The sequence below is a fragment of the Camarhynchus parvulus genome, chromosome 1A (genome assembly GCF_901933205.1).
Source record: "Camarhynchus parvulus chromosome 1A, STF_HiC, whole genome shotgun sequence".
NCBI lineage: Eukaryota > Metazoa > Chordata > Aves > Passeriformes > Thraupidae > Camarhynchus > Camarhynchus parvulus.
Genome location: NC_044586.1, coordinates 24,547,097 through 24,564,643, shown reverse-complemented (window position 1 = coordinate 24,564,643; position 17,547 = coordinate 24,547,097). Strand labels below are relative to the sequence as shown.

The 17,547-nt window shown below is 38.3% G+C and overlaps 1 protein-coding gene across 6 annotated transcripts in view; it reads left to right on the top strand.

The window, feature by feature from the left end:
• ATF7IP (activating transcription factor 7 interacting protein) overlaps positions 1 to 17,547 on the top strand; it is an 84,567-nt gene that overhangs the window by 52,523 nt on the left and 14,497 nt on the right. For all 6 annotated transcript variants that reach the window (XM_030960725.1, XM_030960720.1, XM_030960722.1 and 3 more), the window contains one exon: positions 15,944 to 16,022. In XM_030960725.1, coding sequence (XP_030816585.1) covers positions 15,944 to 16,022 — 79 coding nt within the window. The remainder of the gene's footprint in view (positions 1 to 15,943; positions 16,023 to 17,547) is intronic.

The window sequence follows — 17,547 nt, the reverse complement described above, 5'->3', positions numbered from 1 at the left end:
TTTTCTTCAGTTAGAGCCTGAAACCTGGGAAAAAAATTGGAAAGATTGTGTATGCTAATAGTATTTAGCAGTGGAAGATGAGCTAGAAGGAGGGAAATAAGACATAGGATGTTTTCTGGTTTTCAGTCTTCTGTTGTGTAGTGTATGTTCTAGGTTTACCTTCCGTGAAATCAATTAAGGCATGTGTAATGCCATGGTTAAAAAAGAAAAACCCGATGCATTTTAATTGACTAGTGAGGTATGGAATTGACATGCCGTTCATTTGAAAAACCCAGTTAATGCCACCTGCTTTTTGTTAGGTAAAATCCAAAATATTATGTATGACTCCACACTTCACAGCTCTCAGATCATAAAGTAGTTCGCTGTGTGCCGTATACCTGTGGCATATTTGATGGTACAACTTTGATCAATTGTTTCGAAAAGCAGTTGAAACAGGAAGAGACTCCATCAGAAAATAAAGAAGCAGTAGAAGCAGCACAGAGGAATTTTAACTTCCCTGAGGATGTCCTCTTTGGCTTGGAGGAAGAGGAAGAGGATGCTAAGAGCATCAAAAACACCCACAAGCAGACTGGCTGGGCAGCTAACCTATTAAAACAGTGGCTGGCCAAAAACGGCAAGGATCCTAGCTTTGAATTGGTCCCAGTAAGTGAACTCAATGATATCTTAAGAGAGTTTTATTACACAATAAGAAATCACGATGGAAATACCTACAGTGTGGCAAGCTACAAGTCAATGCGTGCTGGCTTAAACCGGCATCTCAAAATGCCACCTTACAATCGTCAGATTTGCTTAATGAAGGACAAAGAGTTTGCCAGTGCAAACATGGTGTTTGTGAGCGTGCTGAAGATGCTGCGCATGCAGGGGAAGGATGAGACTCACCACCATCCTCCTATAGCTGCCGAGGACTTGCGTAAGATTAAGCAATCTGGTGTGCTGGGTTTGCACAGTCCCCTGGCACTCGTCAACAAGGTGTGGTTTGATTTGCAGTTGCATTTTGCCAAGCGAGGGAGGGAAATTCTGAGAGATCTGGCTCCAGATGCATTTGTGGTTGAGAAGGACAAGAACGGGCGTCGATATGCTATGTTTAGATATCCTGGCAAAGGCAGAAATGGAGAAGATCCTCATAAAATGGGTAAAATGTATGATATGCCTGGGGACCCAAACTGTCCTGTATTTTCCTTGGAACTTTATTTGTCCAAGTTGCCTCCAGAACCCCCTGCCTTTTACCTGCACCCTCTAAAGCTAACGTCAGAGCAAATGCAAGAACAGCCTGTCTGGTACAAAAGAGAACCAATGGGTGTGAACTACCTGGGTACCATGATGCCCAGGATAAGTGTGGCAGCCAGGCTCTCTCAGCGGTACACCAATCATTCTCTCCGAACTACCACCATCCAGCTACTCTGTGAAGCAGGACTGGGGCCTAGGGAAATAATGGCAGTGACAGGCCATCGCTCTGAGTCTGCTATTAGGCACTACTGGGGATCTGCAGAGGTTCGCTACAGGGCCTGGTCAGGTATAATGGAAAACAATGCCCCCAGTTATCACTATAGCAAGATCCCAAATGAAGTGAGAAAAGAATCAGTATCTGGTGCATCCACCTCCTCTGTAAAGCGTACTGTTCTAGAACAAAACAAAATTTTATTCCCTACAAAATCTGTGGTGCCACCTGGCACTAACTCTGTGGCTTTAGTCCCTGAGGGACAGCCAGCTCTGAATTGCAAAAGCCCGGTCCTGTTGAACCACAGTTCATCCAAGGTGTTTCTCCCCAAGAGCATGACCAGTGGGAACCTAACTGCTGGTCCCCTTCAAGGCTATTGTAGCAAACCTGTCTTTATAAAGCGTGTGATAAAACAAGAACCCATGACTTGATGCTTCTGTAATAGAACTGATTTCAGATGAATTGCTAAAATGGAAAAATTATCAGATTTGGTTTTTTATTTGGTCTATGAAGGAAATTCCTTATGGCCTAATTCAGCAAGAGGTATCCTGTTTGCATTCAAGATGTCAGCTATGGAGCAGAAATTCAAACTGTGGAGGGCTTGGAGTTTGTATGACTTTTTGTGGCAGCTGGGACTCTTCCAAGTGGCTGAGCAGAGTTATTTAAAAAACATTAAAGGGAGATATTGATTTCCACTTAGCTGAAGATATGCTTTCTTCACTAAGAGAGTGGCTTTTATATTTTGTGAAGAGTGTTATTTATCATACTATTTTGTGACTGCTGGCACTAATGTAGCATCTTACAAATCAAATACTTGATTACTGAAGAGCACCAAGAAAGTAGAAGCTGAATGAAATAGACACAGGTGCACTACAAATATATACATACGCATGAAAACACCTGGAATTGCTTAACCACTGTCACCCTCTGTTCAAATTCTTATCACACCTACCAGAGGACTGTGCCTTTGTTTGCTCTTTTTTTTTTTAACCTTCTTCTAAATTGGTTTTCTCTGTAAGCTGCAGATTTGCATTGGAGGTCTTTCCTATTTAATATTTTTGGCTTAATATTCCAGTCATTCTGTTCTCCGAGGGCATTATTGATATGTGTGGTATTAAAATTGGGATCTCTTTGGTTGTGCATGAAATGGGGAAAACATTCTCAAAAGAGCTGAAAACAATTTCTTGTTTAAATGACAGGTAATTAGTGTTTGTGTTGTCTCTGTGCCTAACTTGTGAGAGGGGTTTTTTTTTGTATTTCCTCTCACCAACCCCCTTCATTACATGTCACATCATCTTTGCACCCAATCTTTGCCAGTATATATAATTCACAAGAAGTACATCTTGTTCTTCCTCACTGAACCCTGTCCAAATATTTTTGGTTTTGACTTCTTCAGGTCAGTAAACTGGTCCTGTCATTATCTTTTCTGTAGATTTTCACAGGTTAGAAATTCTCAGCATAGTGGATGTGAATAATTTTCATCATAGATCCTGACAAGAGATCTTCTGGTAAATAAAAATAGAAAACTGGTTATAGAATTACAGGTTATGGTTGGTCCACTTTGGAAGAAGAAACAGTGTAGCATTTAAAACTGTTTTCCATATATTAACGATGAAATAAAAATTGTTTTGTCCGTTTCAAATGCGTGTACACAGATGCACTTCACATGGTTTATCATACTAAGGACTTCACTTGAAGTGTTGATGTTGCTCAACAATGGACAAAATAGGGAAAAGTCGCAGCTGAAATGACAAATTGACCATGATAAACTCTTAATTCTGTGGAAAACTTCCTTGTTGGGATAGGCTTTCAAATTTTGAATGAGATTTATCACTCTGTTATAGTGTATAGTCAATATAGACACTGCTATAGTCTGTACAGAGGACTTGATGCCTGAATGTTGGAGTTTTTATCTTGGCTGATAATATTTACTTTTGTGACCTTGTGTCAATTATTCATACTTACTGCATCAATTTTCCAAAGTGTAAGACCAACACAGTGCTCCATTTTCTAACGGATCGTGATAACGGTTAAAAGGTTTTAAAAGTTCTTTAGTGATCTTAAACTCAGATATGATTGAGATAGTTGAACAGATGTAATTGTTAATATAGAAATTACTTCTACACAGTCCTGCTTCCTTAGTAGGAGTGTTAATTCATTACATAAATGACTAGAGGAAAGCAAGCATGAGTCATTTTGTCAAGCCTAAAGTAAATCAATTAGAGATGGTCGAGAAAGTGATCCTTTCTACTGGCAAGAAGAAAAAGTGAAAAACAAAGGGCGAACAGTTCTCAAAATATAGGAGAACTGTGCAGTAACTTGTAGGATATTTTAGGGTAACACAGATTTCGAAATTTAGGGATTCGTGGAATTAATAACTCAGCAAAACTGGCAAAATTAATCTCTAAATTGACTCTAAACTTCCACTCGGATGGGTATGTATTACTGTCCTCTCCCAGAAAAAAGTTACCACCTTTGTCTCAGGTAGTTGCTTCTTCCAGTATACTGGCACTGAACATTTATCTTCCAGGAACAAGACAAGCGTGTTGCCAGATGATTCTGTGTTCCCTCTTGCTGCATACTCTGGTCATACTGACCACATACCCTGCTCTGGTTCTTACTGCATCTGGATGACTTAGTGCAACAGCAAATTGCTTCATTCTCCAACACAAATCTAGTTGGTGACTAAAATAGAAAAAGAGACTCTCTAGGCCAGTCTTGGCATGTCTCTCATTCTTTTTGATTATCATTTGGCTTCTAACTTGACTTCTGTTCTGTTGGCTTATAATTGGGTATTTTTGGATTCTCATTTGTTAAATTCTTATTCTGTTGGCACCAATTATACAGTGTCCTCTTACTACCTTCAGTTTGAACCTGACTCTTCAAGGCTACTGACTGCAATATTACTACCTTCTGGGTTTTTGTATGGGAGGATTTTTTGTTTGTTTGTTTTTTAATTAGAAAGTATTCCTCATTTGGGCTGGAAGTATTATTGCTTCACAAGACCTGGCGTCATTATTTACTAAACTTTCTGGTAAACTTTGATTTCTAATTAGTAGAACGTCTTTCTGACTTTCCAAAACTGAAAAAATCTTTCCCCTCCCACCTAAAGTGTTAAATAAATCTTTCCTACATGTATTTTATTACTAGAAAAAATGAGCCAAATGCATATTTTGCAGCTTCTGTAAAGTCAGTTTTGGCTGTGAGTACAGTGATACAGGGAGCAGGGAGTCAAGTTTCAAGTCAGTGCTGTTCATGGCAGTACAGGTCATGCTGTGTGAACATAATAAATTATGTCAAAATGGACATTATTGTACTCCTCAGTTGCAGTATCAGCAGAGAACCTCAGAATAGCAGGGTAACAGGTTTTGGGTCTTTTTCCATTATTTTTCTGCTATAAGTGAACCTGTTTGGTGAACCAACAGGTTAAATATAATTTGTTGTCTAAATTTAGATTTATACTTTGGCTGCAAATTTAATGCAAAATTGCCAATCATCATTTAAAATTAATTTTAAAAATCCAAATATAAGAAATATTCTTTGAAAGAAGTTTATCTTCTATGTTTCTTGAGTTTTCTAATTAGATCTTCTCCTAAAATAAGATAGTTTCATTTCAGTTGCAAAAAAATCCCTAAAAAGCAAAACCAACCAAAAACCCCCAACCAAAAAAATCCCAACAAGCAAATAGAAAAAACACCAAAAACCCAAACAACAACAAAAAACCCCAAGCGCTTAGTCTAAGTCAACTAAATTAATAGTGACTGCTATGTTATTGATTAAATTCCATTTTCTTTGATGGAGATGATCCTGAAAACAGTGAAGAATAACTGGTTCCTTATATAATGCTTCCATAAATTTAGTTTTGCATCTCACTGTCATAATTCAGCTTTGGTACTAGTGTTGTGAATACAGGAATTGTTTTCCCTGTGCTTTCCTGTTAAGTTTGGAAATCTCAGCTGTTACTTTAAGGGGTACTCAAATTATTTCTTGTTTATATGAAGTTGGCGTGGTATCTTTTAAAGTATGTTAAATTTTCTTTGTTTATGTGCACCTTTTCTGTACCATGTGAAGTGCTCCACTGTGCAGTGTTGAATACCTGAAGGCATTGGAAGGATGCTTTGAAATGGAATTTGTTCTTGGGTTTGTTGTGGTTTTAGTCTAGTACCTCTGGTTATCCTGAACTGAGCTGCTTCTCAGTAGTTGCTAAAGTTTTCCATATGCAGCTTGGATGTATGATTTTGCTGTGTGACTGTTTTCTTCTTTTCAGCTTTTCTCTCTGCTTCTTGCTCCAAAAGGAGTGGCTGCAGGGATGTGGAAGGGGACACCTTACTACTTGTATTAGTCTTTCATCTTCAGCTTTTTCCTGTGTACACAGAAATTTAAGAGTTGTTATTTGGTCCCAGTCATTTTATCCATGGCCATTCCAGTGCCTCAGGTCCTTGAGTTGCATTTCTGAAGACATGACGAGCACTTTCACTGCATTGGGGCAAATGTTATTGTTACAGAGGCAGAGGCATTTTTAATTATATAGCAGATCTTTAGAATGGTTTAAAAGTATTTTAGTACAAATCCCGGTTATAGATACAGGATTTAGATATATATTATATATAATATATAAATATAGCTCTGGTATACTGAGAGAATCTATGAAAGCAGTTTTCTTACACTGTAACATAAAGTAACAGTGAACAAATCTAAACAGGGTTTGATGTGTTGAAAATGTCTGGCATAAGTCAATCTTCAAGAATTGTTTGCATTATAGTTATTAAAACACCTGGTCAGGTGAATAGTCTTTTTTATCCTGTTCCTACTTCATGTGCAGTTTATCTTCTTAACCTACTTCATGTGCAATTTATCTTCTTAAGGAGTAAATCTGGTTTTTAGTCTAAATTTCACCTGTGCATTTCACTTTACAGCTACTATTAGTTCATTAAATAAAAGTCCACCAGTGTCCTATCCATTTCCCATTGTTTCTGGCACACCTTAATTTCTTTGGTTGAACTACAGTTTAATTTAAGCTATTTTGCTGACTATTGGAAATCCATCTCGTAAAACATTAATAAAGTATAACTCCTATCACATTACTCTGCAATGTGTAACCAACTTTATGTCTCTTAGGAAATAATGTGAGCAAAGTGGATATGTCAGCGTACAATTTATAAGCAGCTATTAATTCTGTGTTGTTGAAGCGTTATTGATGAATATGTTTCCTTGCATTTCATGGTTTTATCACTCAAAATAAACATATACAGTTATATATGTCAAATGGGCTGCTTGACTTTTGTCTCTGACCATGGGGTTATGTTTGGGCTGTTTAAAATGCCACTAGCTCTTATCTGTGAGGTGGAACCTTTGCCTGAGACTAATTAAAAAACTAAATTACAAAGTTGTTAGGAGGACATCATGTAGCTGAATTGGATGGCTGTTTTAAGGAACACAGTTAAAGTGAATCCATTCTCACCTGACTTTCAAAGTTATTGTCTTTCCCTGCAACTGTATCTGTGTTACTTAAACTACCCCCAAGTACTGAGAGCAGTTTTTAATAAGTAAATATTCTTGTATATTGTAGGGTCAGATTTGTCATTTGAGGCCGAAAAAATTGGGAGAGATATTAAAACAATCTCACTGATTATGCCATTACTGCAGGCATGGATAATAGCTTTTAAAAGCTGCAGAAAACTAATCTGAAAAGTATTATAAATATATTTACTGTTCAATAAGATGGCCATTATCTGCTCTTTGCACCAAAGAAATGAGAGGTTATATAATACACAGGGGTTACTGTAACTGGTTATTCATTTTTTCCATGCTTGCATTGTTCTTGTTTGGTAGGAAGTTAGCACAGTACCAGTTAAGGGTAAGGGGAATGGAGTAATCGTGTGAATGCAACACATAAAGTGGCTGTTAAAAGTATTTTTGAGTATTACACAAATATGCAACCACACACTATCAAAACATATTGCAGCGCTGTGAAATTTTGTTTGTGTGTGACATGGTTTTGACTGGAAGTAGGATTTCTGGGATATGCTGTGGTCAGGCCAGAGGCCAGTAGGTGTTCAGATTCTGAAATTGGCACCTGTTTTGGCCGCTGAGGCATTGGATACGCCTCTGAGAACACAGGGGTTAAAAGCAGAGCTGTACCTTGGGAGCTTCCTCTTTGAGTTCTCGTCAGGGAAGAGTCAAGACCTCCCCTGCGCGGCTTTGAGCTGGGCGGGGGAGGTGAAAAAGCCATGTGGCTCGGGATAGGGTAGGCTGGGCCCTCAAGATGGAAGGGGGGGCACCAGGAAGCATTGGGCAGCCCCCACCACGGGAGATGAGAGAGAAGCCAGCGCTCGATGCATGGGGCTGTGGCCTTGAAGGCCTTGAAGTTTTTGTCATGTTGACGGCATGCCCGGCTTGTGGAGAATGGGGGGGTGGGAAGGGTGGGGGAAGCACGGAGGAGAAGTCTGGCCGCTTGTAAGAGCTCTTTAACCCCTGTTTGGACCATGAAAATCTCGCAGAGCATTAACCTTTTCTGGAGCAATAAATGGGCATGTGTGATGGGATGCAGGGTTGTGAGAGAACCCAAGATGGCAGGAGATGATGGAGTGGCCTTTGGCTGGACTTTTTCTTGTATAGCCATGGACAGAACCATGCTTCCTTGTGACACAGAGGCTGCATCCAGGGGGGAGACGATGCCTCGGAACCAAGAGGGTTCAGTGTTCAAGATCCCCTGACCCCAGGGGGTAGAGAAATATGGGGGGGACAGGATGTCCCAAAAGTGAGACTGTGCCCTTTTTGGAAGGAGGCAAAGCACCCTTAATAAGGACGACCCTAGAAACAGCCCTGGTCTGCGGTCAGTGGTGAGAGCACTGGACATGAAAAGGAAGAGGTCACCATGGCCCAAGAAGGATTCCTCCTCTTGACGGACTGAGAATTGAGTATTTACAGAGTGATGATGGACTGAGAGTTGAAATTTGAGAGATAGATGTATTGGAAATGTGGGGAGAGGAGGAAATGCTTTTGTGAAGTTTTCATTTTCCATGTGTGTGTGTGTGTGTGTCCTTTTCTTTTGTAGTCTAGTTAATAAACTTTTTTCCCCTCTATTCCTAAGCTAGAAGCCCGCTTTGCTTATTTCCAGGTCACATTTCACAGTAGACACCAGGGAAGGTGTATTTTCATGGGCCACTGGCATTGTGCCAGCATCAAACACTGTGTGAACAGTGTGAACTTTGATCTTGGTAAACTGCTTCCTTTATTACATTATCATTTTCCTTTTATCTCGGTAAGAGATGACAAATATGTTTGGTACCTAGTTGAGTAGATTATCACGACATCTTTGGAAGGCTGGAATAATTACTTAAATTTTGTGGGAGTTACTGCATTGGAAAAAATAACAGTTGAGGAGTGATAAATTTGACACTGAAACAGTCTGTGGCTGAAATATGCTTCTAAGCGTATAAAAAAAGTAATTTTCGCAACTGCTTAAACTGTGCTTGAAGTCTGTAATTTTGTATACAGATGACTCAAAATGAAATATTGACCTTATAATTTTGCATAGAAACACGGTATTGCCCCCCTCTCTACATGCATTTCATTCCCAAGACATATTTTAACATCACTCCCCATAATTTAAGATTGATTTTGCTATTATATAACGCCTTGGTGCGTCATGTATTATGGTGATGGTGTGATGCTTCATTAATTGTCTGGTTTACAACCTCCAGATTTTTTTCTCGTTTGTTATAGTAGAAACTATTAATGAAATTGTCTGCACTGTGTCAGTGTGCTACACATAATCTTCAGAATTTCGATCTTTACTACCCTGAAACTATTTTTTTACTTTGCAATGTGGTTTTTTGTTGTTGCATTTTTTCCCCTTTTCACTCTTACATACTGAAATGTTCCCTTATGAAAAGCAGGTGGCATTACAATCAATAACCTTGTTATCTCTTTGTGATGAACTGAACTGTGGCGTTATATAATACCAAAACTTTTAAAAACATGTATATCATATGTGAATAGAGAAGTGCATATTCAGAACTTTCTTCAAAATACCAAGTTGTAGCTTTTGATTTTTCATTTGGTACAATACGTGTGCATGTTGTTGAGCTGTTCCATTTGAGCTTTAGAGGTTTCTTTCCCAGTTTTCTATAGTAGTTTGCCATTGGCCTGTATGTGCTGTGGTGTTGTAACTTTTTCTGTGGTAAATTTCACAATTGCAGTTATGGTGGGAGATAACTTCTTTTCTCAAAATCATGTCTACCAATATGTGCTTTTGTCCTTGAATTGTCTCCTTCCTTACCTGTGTTTTCCTTGTGGTATCAGAATAGAAAAAAATCGTGGGGATTGGTGTCTGTAAAAAAGCTTTCTCTTTCTTTTCAAAATTGCAAATAAATCAATCTAATTTGCAGCAGTAATGATCTGAAAAAGTTGCTGGATAGCAAAGCTAAGGTAGTATTCTTTCTGCCAGTCCATTGTATTCTACAACACTGTAAAATGCTCTCTGTAAGTAGAAAAACGCTTATAATGGTACTAGCCTGTCTGAATGTCCCTGCTTTTCTTGAGGCAGATGAGGAAACTGCCTCAGAATCACTTGAATGCCAGAGACAGCCCTTCATTTATTGCAAGGCTGATGCCCTTCTGATTTCCCTTTATTAATATATTGTTTTCTAGTGTGTGGATTAATTATTTGATATTGCAGTTGATGATGTATGGGATATTATGACAGTCTTCCAATAGCAGGAAAAAGTTCCTAATTATAAAACATTTGCATTGGTTTTATTGCAAATCTTAATTGTAGCATCAAGTTCAGGTGACCCTGTATTTATCCATTTTTGATGAGTTCCATGATTTTTATTACCTTTAAGACCCCCTTTTGTGTTATACTTACTGTTTAAATTTCTTTAATATCCATATGATATCCACTGGTTTTAGAAAGTCAATGTATAATTATTTTCTTTTTCAAGGAAGGTGTATCATTGCTGCTTTTTCCTGGCAATTATCCCCACAAGTATATCTTATTTGTCAGTCCATCTATTTCTCAGTACTTTCTTCCATTCTTAAAAATACTTTAGTGGCTGGGATTGGAAGAAAGCAATTATGTTGTCTATGCATACACAGTAGACAATGCATGAAATTGTGAGCATAGGTAATTTTTACAGATTCTTTTTAGAAAACCTGAATTGAAGTGTACTTACTAAAATATGAATAGAGATTTTGTGAAATCAAATAAATTAAAGTTTTGTTTCTAGTAGTTTTCATGGTCAAAAAAATCTGAAAATGTTAGTTTTAAGCAAAAGGTTTTGCAATTAGTAGAACACTTAGAAGTACCAATTTCTAATATAAAGCGGGAAAAAATGCACAAATTTGAGTAGTTGCATTCATTTTATGCATACTTTTCATTCTTTTTACTTCCATATGCACTGTAAAGCAGTTTCCATATAACTGATAAAGAGAAATTTAGAAGAGGTTATGATGTCTATTTCAGGACTTCACAGGTTTCACTCAGATCCTTAGAAGAGTGTTTACACTTTCAGTTTTGCCCTTTCTTCTAAGGTCTTTCAGTTACTGCTTTCACAAGTTCTCTGCTTGCCATTAAAATACTTTTCCTTCACACTGCCAAGTTGATGCTTGCCTGGGGCATCTGACACACAAACAGATCATTTCATGTTGGTAATTGCAATAGGTGTGGACATGACTTTGCAGACTAAAGCAGCTGGGGCAGAGGGCCTGCAATTTGACAAGGTTTTCTTTAAAGAACATTTTTCCAAACAGATCAAGACTGTAAATGCAAAGGGACTTCTCAGTAGGCTGTTTCAGGGAAATACACAACGCTGGGAATAGTGAAGTAACTTCGCAGTACACTTGCCCCATCCTTCTATGTTTGTGGTGGTGCAGGCTCAGTTGCTGCATGGCAACTTTATTTTAATTTTCTTTTCCCCTATTACCTTTCTTCTTCTTCCTGCTTCCTTTTTTCACCTTTGTTTCTGCTCTTAGTTGTACCTTGCAGTCCTCTCTCCCCCCCCACTTCACCTTGTGTTTTGCCTGTTATCTCAAAGTTATTATGTGTGTTGTCTTGGGCTGGAGCTGCATGAGGTTTCAGTGTGAAATGTTCACTTACAGGACACATTGCTCTTATGCAAAACATTTTAATTGCAATTTAAAGTACACCTACCAGCTGAAGACTAAACATGGGACCATATTAAAACTGGGAAGTCAGGAGAAGATGAAGTCTTGTATTTTTCTTACTTTCTTCCTAATTTTTTGTTACATATGTATTTAAAACTCTGGCATTTCAGAGTGGGATTTGTTAGGTTGAATTTTTAATTCCATTTTTTATTTGCTTTTCTCATTCCGCTGTTGTGCGTTAAGACTGTTACACTGCTGGCAGCCATATGAAAGGAGAGATACTTAAACTAAGGCAGCTCAGATACAGTTGTGATTAACTGGATGGCTCAGTCCATGATGTTGCTACTTCCAGGCTATAGAAGCTTTTCTCACCTGCTGAGATAGCGCAGGTCCAATGTGGCAATGTAAATGGCAGTATTTTGGAGGATTTCTACTTACTTGGAATTTAAAGACACATACATTAAGATACATGAGCTGTAAAAGTATGGGTTTTGGTAGTTTACATTTCTTTTAAATCTCAATGTAAACTTTTTTGCTAGATTACTAGAAATTGCCCAGATGCTGTGTTAAACAATCAGTTCTAAGTGCAGCTTCTCTTTGGTCTGGAGATGGATGCACTGGTTCTGACAAAGGATGACAGGTTGGCTTGTGGGATTGTGATTTTGTTCACTTTGGTTTGGTTTGTTTGGTTTTGTTTGTTGTTTGTAACTGTGACATTTTAAATATATACAGATCACTTTATGATGCTGTGGTTGTTTTGTTTCTGTTTCAGCTTATTTGTATTCTAAGGTGTGTGAATCCTTTGTTACTAAGACTTGCTAGGCAGTATGTAAACCAAACCATCAGGCAAATGCTTGAGGTTCTCCTTAATGGTTTTCATTATTTCACTGATATGACTGCACTGACAGAAAGGTGTTAAGATAGCATCATCTGTTCTTCTGCAGAGATCAGCTGAAGCAGTTTCATGTTGTTGGCTTCCTGTGTTTGGAGATAGCTAAAAAGTGATAGCAGATCACAATGCTTTGACTAGACACTTCTGCTTTACCAGCTTCTACCCAAATGCTTGCTGAAATCTAATATTAGGAGCTGAAAGACTTGTTCTCTTGTTTCAGCTTTTTACACAAATGAAGTGTTGTTCCTATATGACTGAAAGTCCAGTGCCAGGCTTCCTCTTGACTTCAGGGCTGCAAGCATTCTGAAGTTGTCTTCTAATTTTGCTCAGAGCAGCACGTCTGAATCTCCATTTCTTATGTGTAACATGGCAGTCTTGTCCTAAGAATCTCATTCCCTCCTTTTTATGGAAGAAAAGAGCAGTTGTTTCTCTGTAGTTTTTCCTCAGACATAGTTCTGTTGTAAACTGGAGTTTTCACAAGTCCTTGTACTACAAAAAATTTCCCTGAGAGAATTTCTGGGTGAGATAGTCATGATACTAAAAAAAGGTGGGTTTATTTTCTTTTTTGGGTGGGCACAGGGTTTTCTGAAAACTCTTTATTACTTGCATTTCACAGAGATGATGCCCTGTGGTTAAATTTGTAGGTCTTAACCATTCTGATGGAGTCAGTACTCCAGAAACATCTGGTTAAGGTGATAAAGTTGCTCTCTGAGATCATGGAGATGCTTGATTTTACAATGGGGAAGTAGTGTGGACCAGTCCTCTAACACCAGATTGCCAGTTCTTCCTGGATTTCCTTTTCATTCTCAAGTGAAATCTTGAATTTGAGATATCTACAAGTATCTGAAAACTGTGTGTGCCAGCACAAGGATATAGAAATGGATATTCCTCCTCTTCCTTATGAGTGTAGGTGGATGCTGCAAATAGTCAAAATGCTGACCTTTATGACAGGCATAATGAGCAGTCTGGTTTGTTTAGGGATACCCTGCCTACACCCTGCTCCTCTAGGTAGGAAACACAGTGTTCAGCCTTTTTGGTTTTTCAAGTTTCCTTAAGATTTTCCCTAATATTCATTTGAGGAAAATGCATGGTTGGTGAAGTAGGGGAATCTGGCTGGGGACTTCATGGTGTGCTGTGTATTGAGTACAGCATCTGCTGGGGTTAGCTGGAATGTGTGTCTCAGAACCAAGAGTGGGGCTGTTCCACAGAGCTCTGCTCAAAGGCTGCCCTGCAGATCTGCAGCTTCTGGGGTGGGCTGCAGAAAGAGCCTGACTGCTTCTGGATAGCTCCTGTTGAGGAGACTGCTGTCCAGAGTCATTTAATAAAAAACTTTGAATAGTGGGGCCTGGGCAAGAGAGGGTCTTTCTTCTGAGAATTGCATGTATGAGACCTTGTTGACTGAGTTGATTTAATGAGCCTGTTTAAGTAAGGCTTATTCAGGATTTTGGCCTTCCAGACATATCAAAATAAAGAAATACATGCTGTGACACTTGCTGACTTGGAAATTCAAAGAACTTTCTCAACTGGCACAGTCAAGTAGGGCTTCAAAACAGTTAGCTGTCATACAGAGTATTTTTCTAAGGATTTTGATTTCCTTGCAGAGGAAAAATTGAAATTACTTCAGACTAATGTATTTTTTAGTGGGAAGAAATTAATAGCTTGATATTCAGTTTTCTTCTTTCTGTAGTTCCTTTTAAATCTCCCTCTCCATTTATCAATCTGCTTTCTCCTGGCAGAGAGAGCCATGGTTCAAAATACACATTGTTGGCTGGGAAGATCATCCAGTTGGAATGAAATTCCTCCTGACTTTATGCTAATCAATTTATCATTGATTATTTTAATGTGCCTTTTTCTTAAGCTTCAAGTTAAATCAGTTCATCACACTAAGAAACCTGAAGCTAGAGAAAGTATTTTAAATAGCAACCCCTCAACAGAAGAGTTCTGTGGTTAATAATTCTGAAATATGTTTCTCTATGTATTGGAAAGATGAATCCCTATAGAGATCTCTTCTATCACCTGTAGTGAGTAGTTAGATATAAGTAGTTAGATATTTTGTACTTAAATTTGGTATTGTATTTTATTAGCAGAATTTCATCAGTGGCAGCATCAGTAAGGCAAAGGCAAAAACAAATCAGATTGTAATAATGGATAATAAAGAGAACTGTCATGTCAGGCACTCCAAATTCAGTGACTGATAATTCAAGCAGCTGCTACTTGCATTTAGTAATCATAAGAGGCCTCTTTTTGCCTCTCCTCAGAGCCTTGCCTGTGTGAGGATTGCCTTTAGGACTTCCTTAAATGCCTAGTTTTTCCCAAATGAAAGCTCATAGAACAGATAATCTCAACGCTTATGCTTTGTGCATCTGTCACCATCTGACTGCACAGAAGAATCTCTAATATTCCTAGGGTGTATCATGTCAACATTAGTACGGACCATGTGGGTCTGATAACTTATACTTTTTCCAATGTTAATTGCTCAGAAATATTTTATAATTATGGCACTTTTGTTACTCTTTGTCTGTCCTAAGGAAACTTGTTTACTCTAATCCATAAATCTGTAGCAGTTCAGTTCAAGAATAAGTGATAATTTCTCCACAAAACAACAACAAAAAGAACTAGTTTTTGTGGCAAGTTAAGGAAGTAGAAACTCATACAATCATGATTGTTTTCTAGAAAGTGTCTTTAAAATCACAGAAATAGATAAGACCTCCCCCACATTTTTCTCATCACCTAAGGGAAAACGTTAGTGATCTCTGCAGTCTGACCAGCCATGGGACAGCAGTTGATCTAGAAGATAAATCTTGTTTGGTGGTCTTCTAGGGTTTTTTGTTAAAAACATATAACCTGGGCAATAGCTTAAAAGATCCCTATCTGCTCTCCACAGGGAAGGTTAAAAATAGCTTTGTATGTAGAATAATAAATGCTAAAATTTGTCATTATGGATGAGAATACAGTAATGAAATTACTGAATACAGTTGGAGTTTTCTGATGGCTTTTGATGTGTTTTGTAAGCATACAAGTTCCAGTGTAGCTTTCCCTTTTTCTTAATATGAAGTCAGTGTCTTCATAAGTACAGAGGCAAAGCTGTCTCAAAATAAGGAATACATTGTCCTGATGCTCTGTCAGAAAGTTATGCCACTGCAGAGGAAAGGGCAGATTACAACCAGATCAAAATGTTAGGAGTTATAGTTGAAATATACTTTATAACAGCAAATTGTTATGCATTTACCTGTAAAACAGCAACATGCTACTATTCATCATGGGTTTTTACTCCTTACAAAGCTGAAAATACTTTAATACTTGTTTCTGCAATACAGTCATTTGGTTATGGCCCATTGTTCAAGTCCTGGGATATAAATCTGAAATTACCTTCTCTTGATCATTTCATCAGTTCCTTTCTAATAAGTATCAATTCTGAGACCTCTCTGAATGTTCAATGTGTCTCTTTTCCACCTCTATTCCCTGGATCTGCTTTTGCAAAACAAAGGAGTTTTGTCTTTCAGAGCGGGAAGTTCACAGGAAGTGAATCAGGAGGTGTCATTGATCTTACACTGGATGAAGAGGATGACAGCTGCTCTCAAGGTAGGTGACAAATACTTTCCTAGCTGCAGGGATAGTTGAGCTACAATTGTTGTTTCATCCTGTGAATGGCAGAAAGGAATCAACTTCTGTTTCTGCTTAGTGTATTTTGTCTTTGGTGTTTCAGTTAGATAGGACTCTTGTTAAAAAAAAATATGTTATTATATGTGGTATTAAAGAAAAGGAATTTTGCTTACAGTCTTAAAGACTTTTCCTTTACTTTAAGCATTAGGGCTATCTGTGCATAAATACCTCAGGCTTGGGGAGTAATTTGAGATGTTTGAGTTCTTGATGATCTTTTCAAAAGCTCTTCTGGATGTATTTATTTTTTCTGTTTACTGATTATAATTAAAGGCCTTTTAATTCTACAGTTGATATTTAGGCATTAGAGTATTACAGCCTCTAATCTTTTGTTAACCTAACACTTCATGTGCAAGAGTTTAAAGACCAAATGCAAATTGTTGTTTGCTTTAGGACTGTATGCCAAGAGCAGAGTAAATATAGTTGTGCTCTTGTGTACTTTGGCAGTTTGGATGCACTTCATCATTTAAAAGAACACATTTCTTTTTATATAATTCTTGTGTAAATGTAGGCCAGTCTAATTATAGTTAGCATTGGATTAGTGAAGAATGGTAGTACTTCACAGAAGTAATGAGTCTCTGCTTAAGGCCATGTATTGTACTGTCATTTCCATTGGGAAAAAATCATATTTCTACTACTGGAGGTAAAATTTTCATTCTGTTTGGCCTCCAAATGCATGTCCCTGTGCTACATTCTGGAGTCCAGCCACAAAGAAGTTTGATTTGTCTGGACAACCTCGATAGTTATTTCTCTAGCTTGTATTTCTCTAATTTGTATTACACAAATGCAGAAAATAATTTTGCCATGTGGTAGCATTTCTTCAGTGAGAAAGAAATCGTAGAGTTATAGGTTTGGGTTGGAAAGGATCTTTAAGGTGATCTCATTCCAACCCCCCCCTGCCATGGGCAGGGACACTTCCCACTAGACCATGTTGCTCAAAGCCCCATCCAGCCTGGCCTTGAACAGTTCCATGTGATGTTATCACTAAAAAGGGAGTGTGTGAGGTACACAAGTATTAGGGAAGCATGATGCAATTCAGATAGCTGTCTGCTTTTCTTATCAGTAGGGGATATGTGGTGCACAGTGAATTGAGTATGAGCCAACAGTTTGTTCTCATTTCAATTTAAGTATTCCCCCAAACTGACACTGGTGGAACCACAGCTGAAATAGGGTGTCCAGTTCTGGCTCCCTTTTCATCAAGCTCAGAAGAGTTGTGGTAGCACTGGAGAGACCCCCACTGATGGTATGACCTGAGAGCTAAGCAAGGCAGTGTCAGGGCAGCCTACAGCTCCTTGGAGGATAGTTACAAAAATGACAGAGCACAACTCTCTTCAGCAGTGCCAAGTGATACATCAAGGGGCTGTGACCATGAACTACAAGTTCAGGAATGAGGAGGAAAGAAGTCAGCGTAGTGCTACACAGAGGGATGGTAGAAACTGTCCTCTTG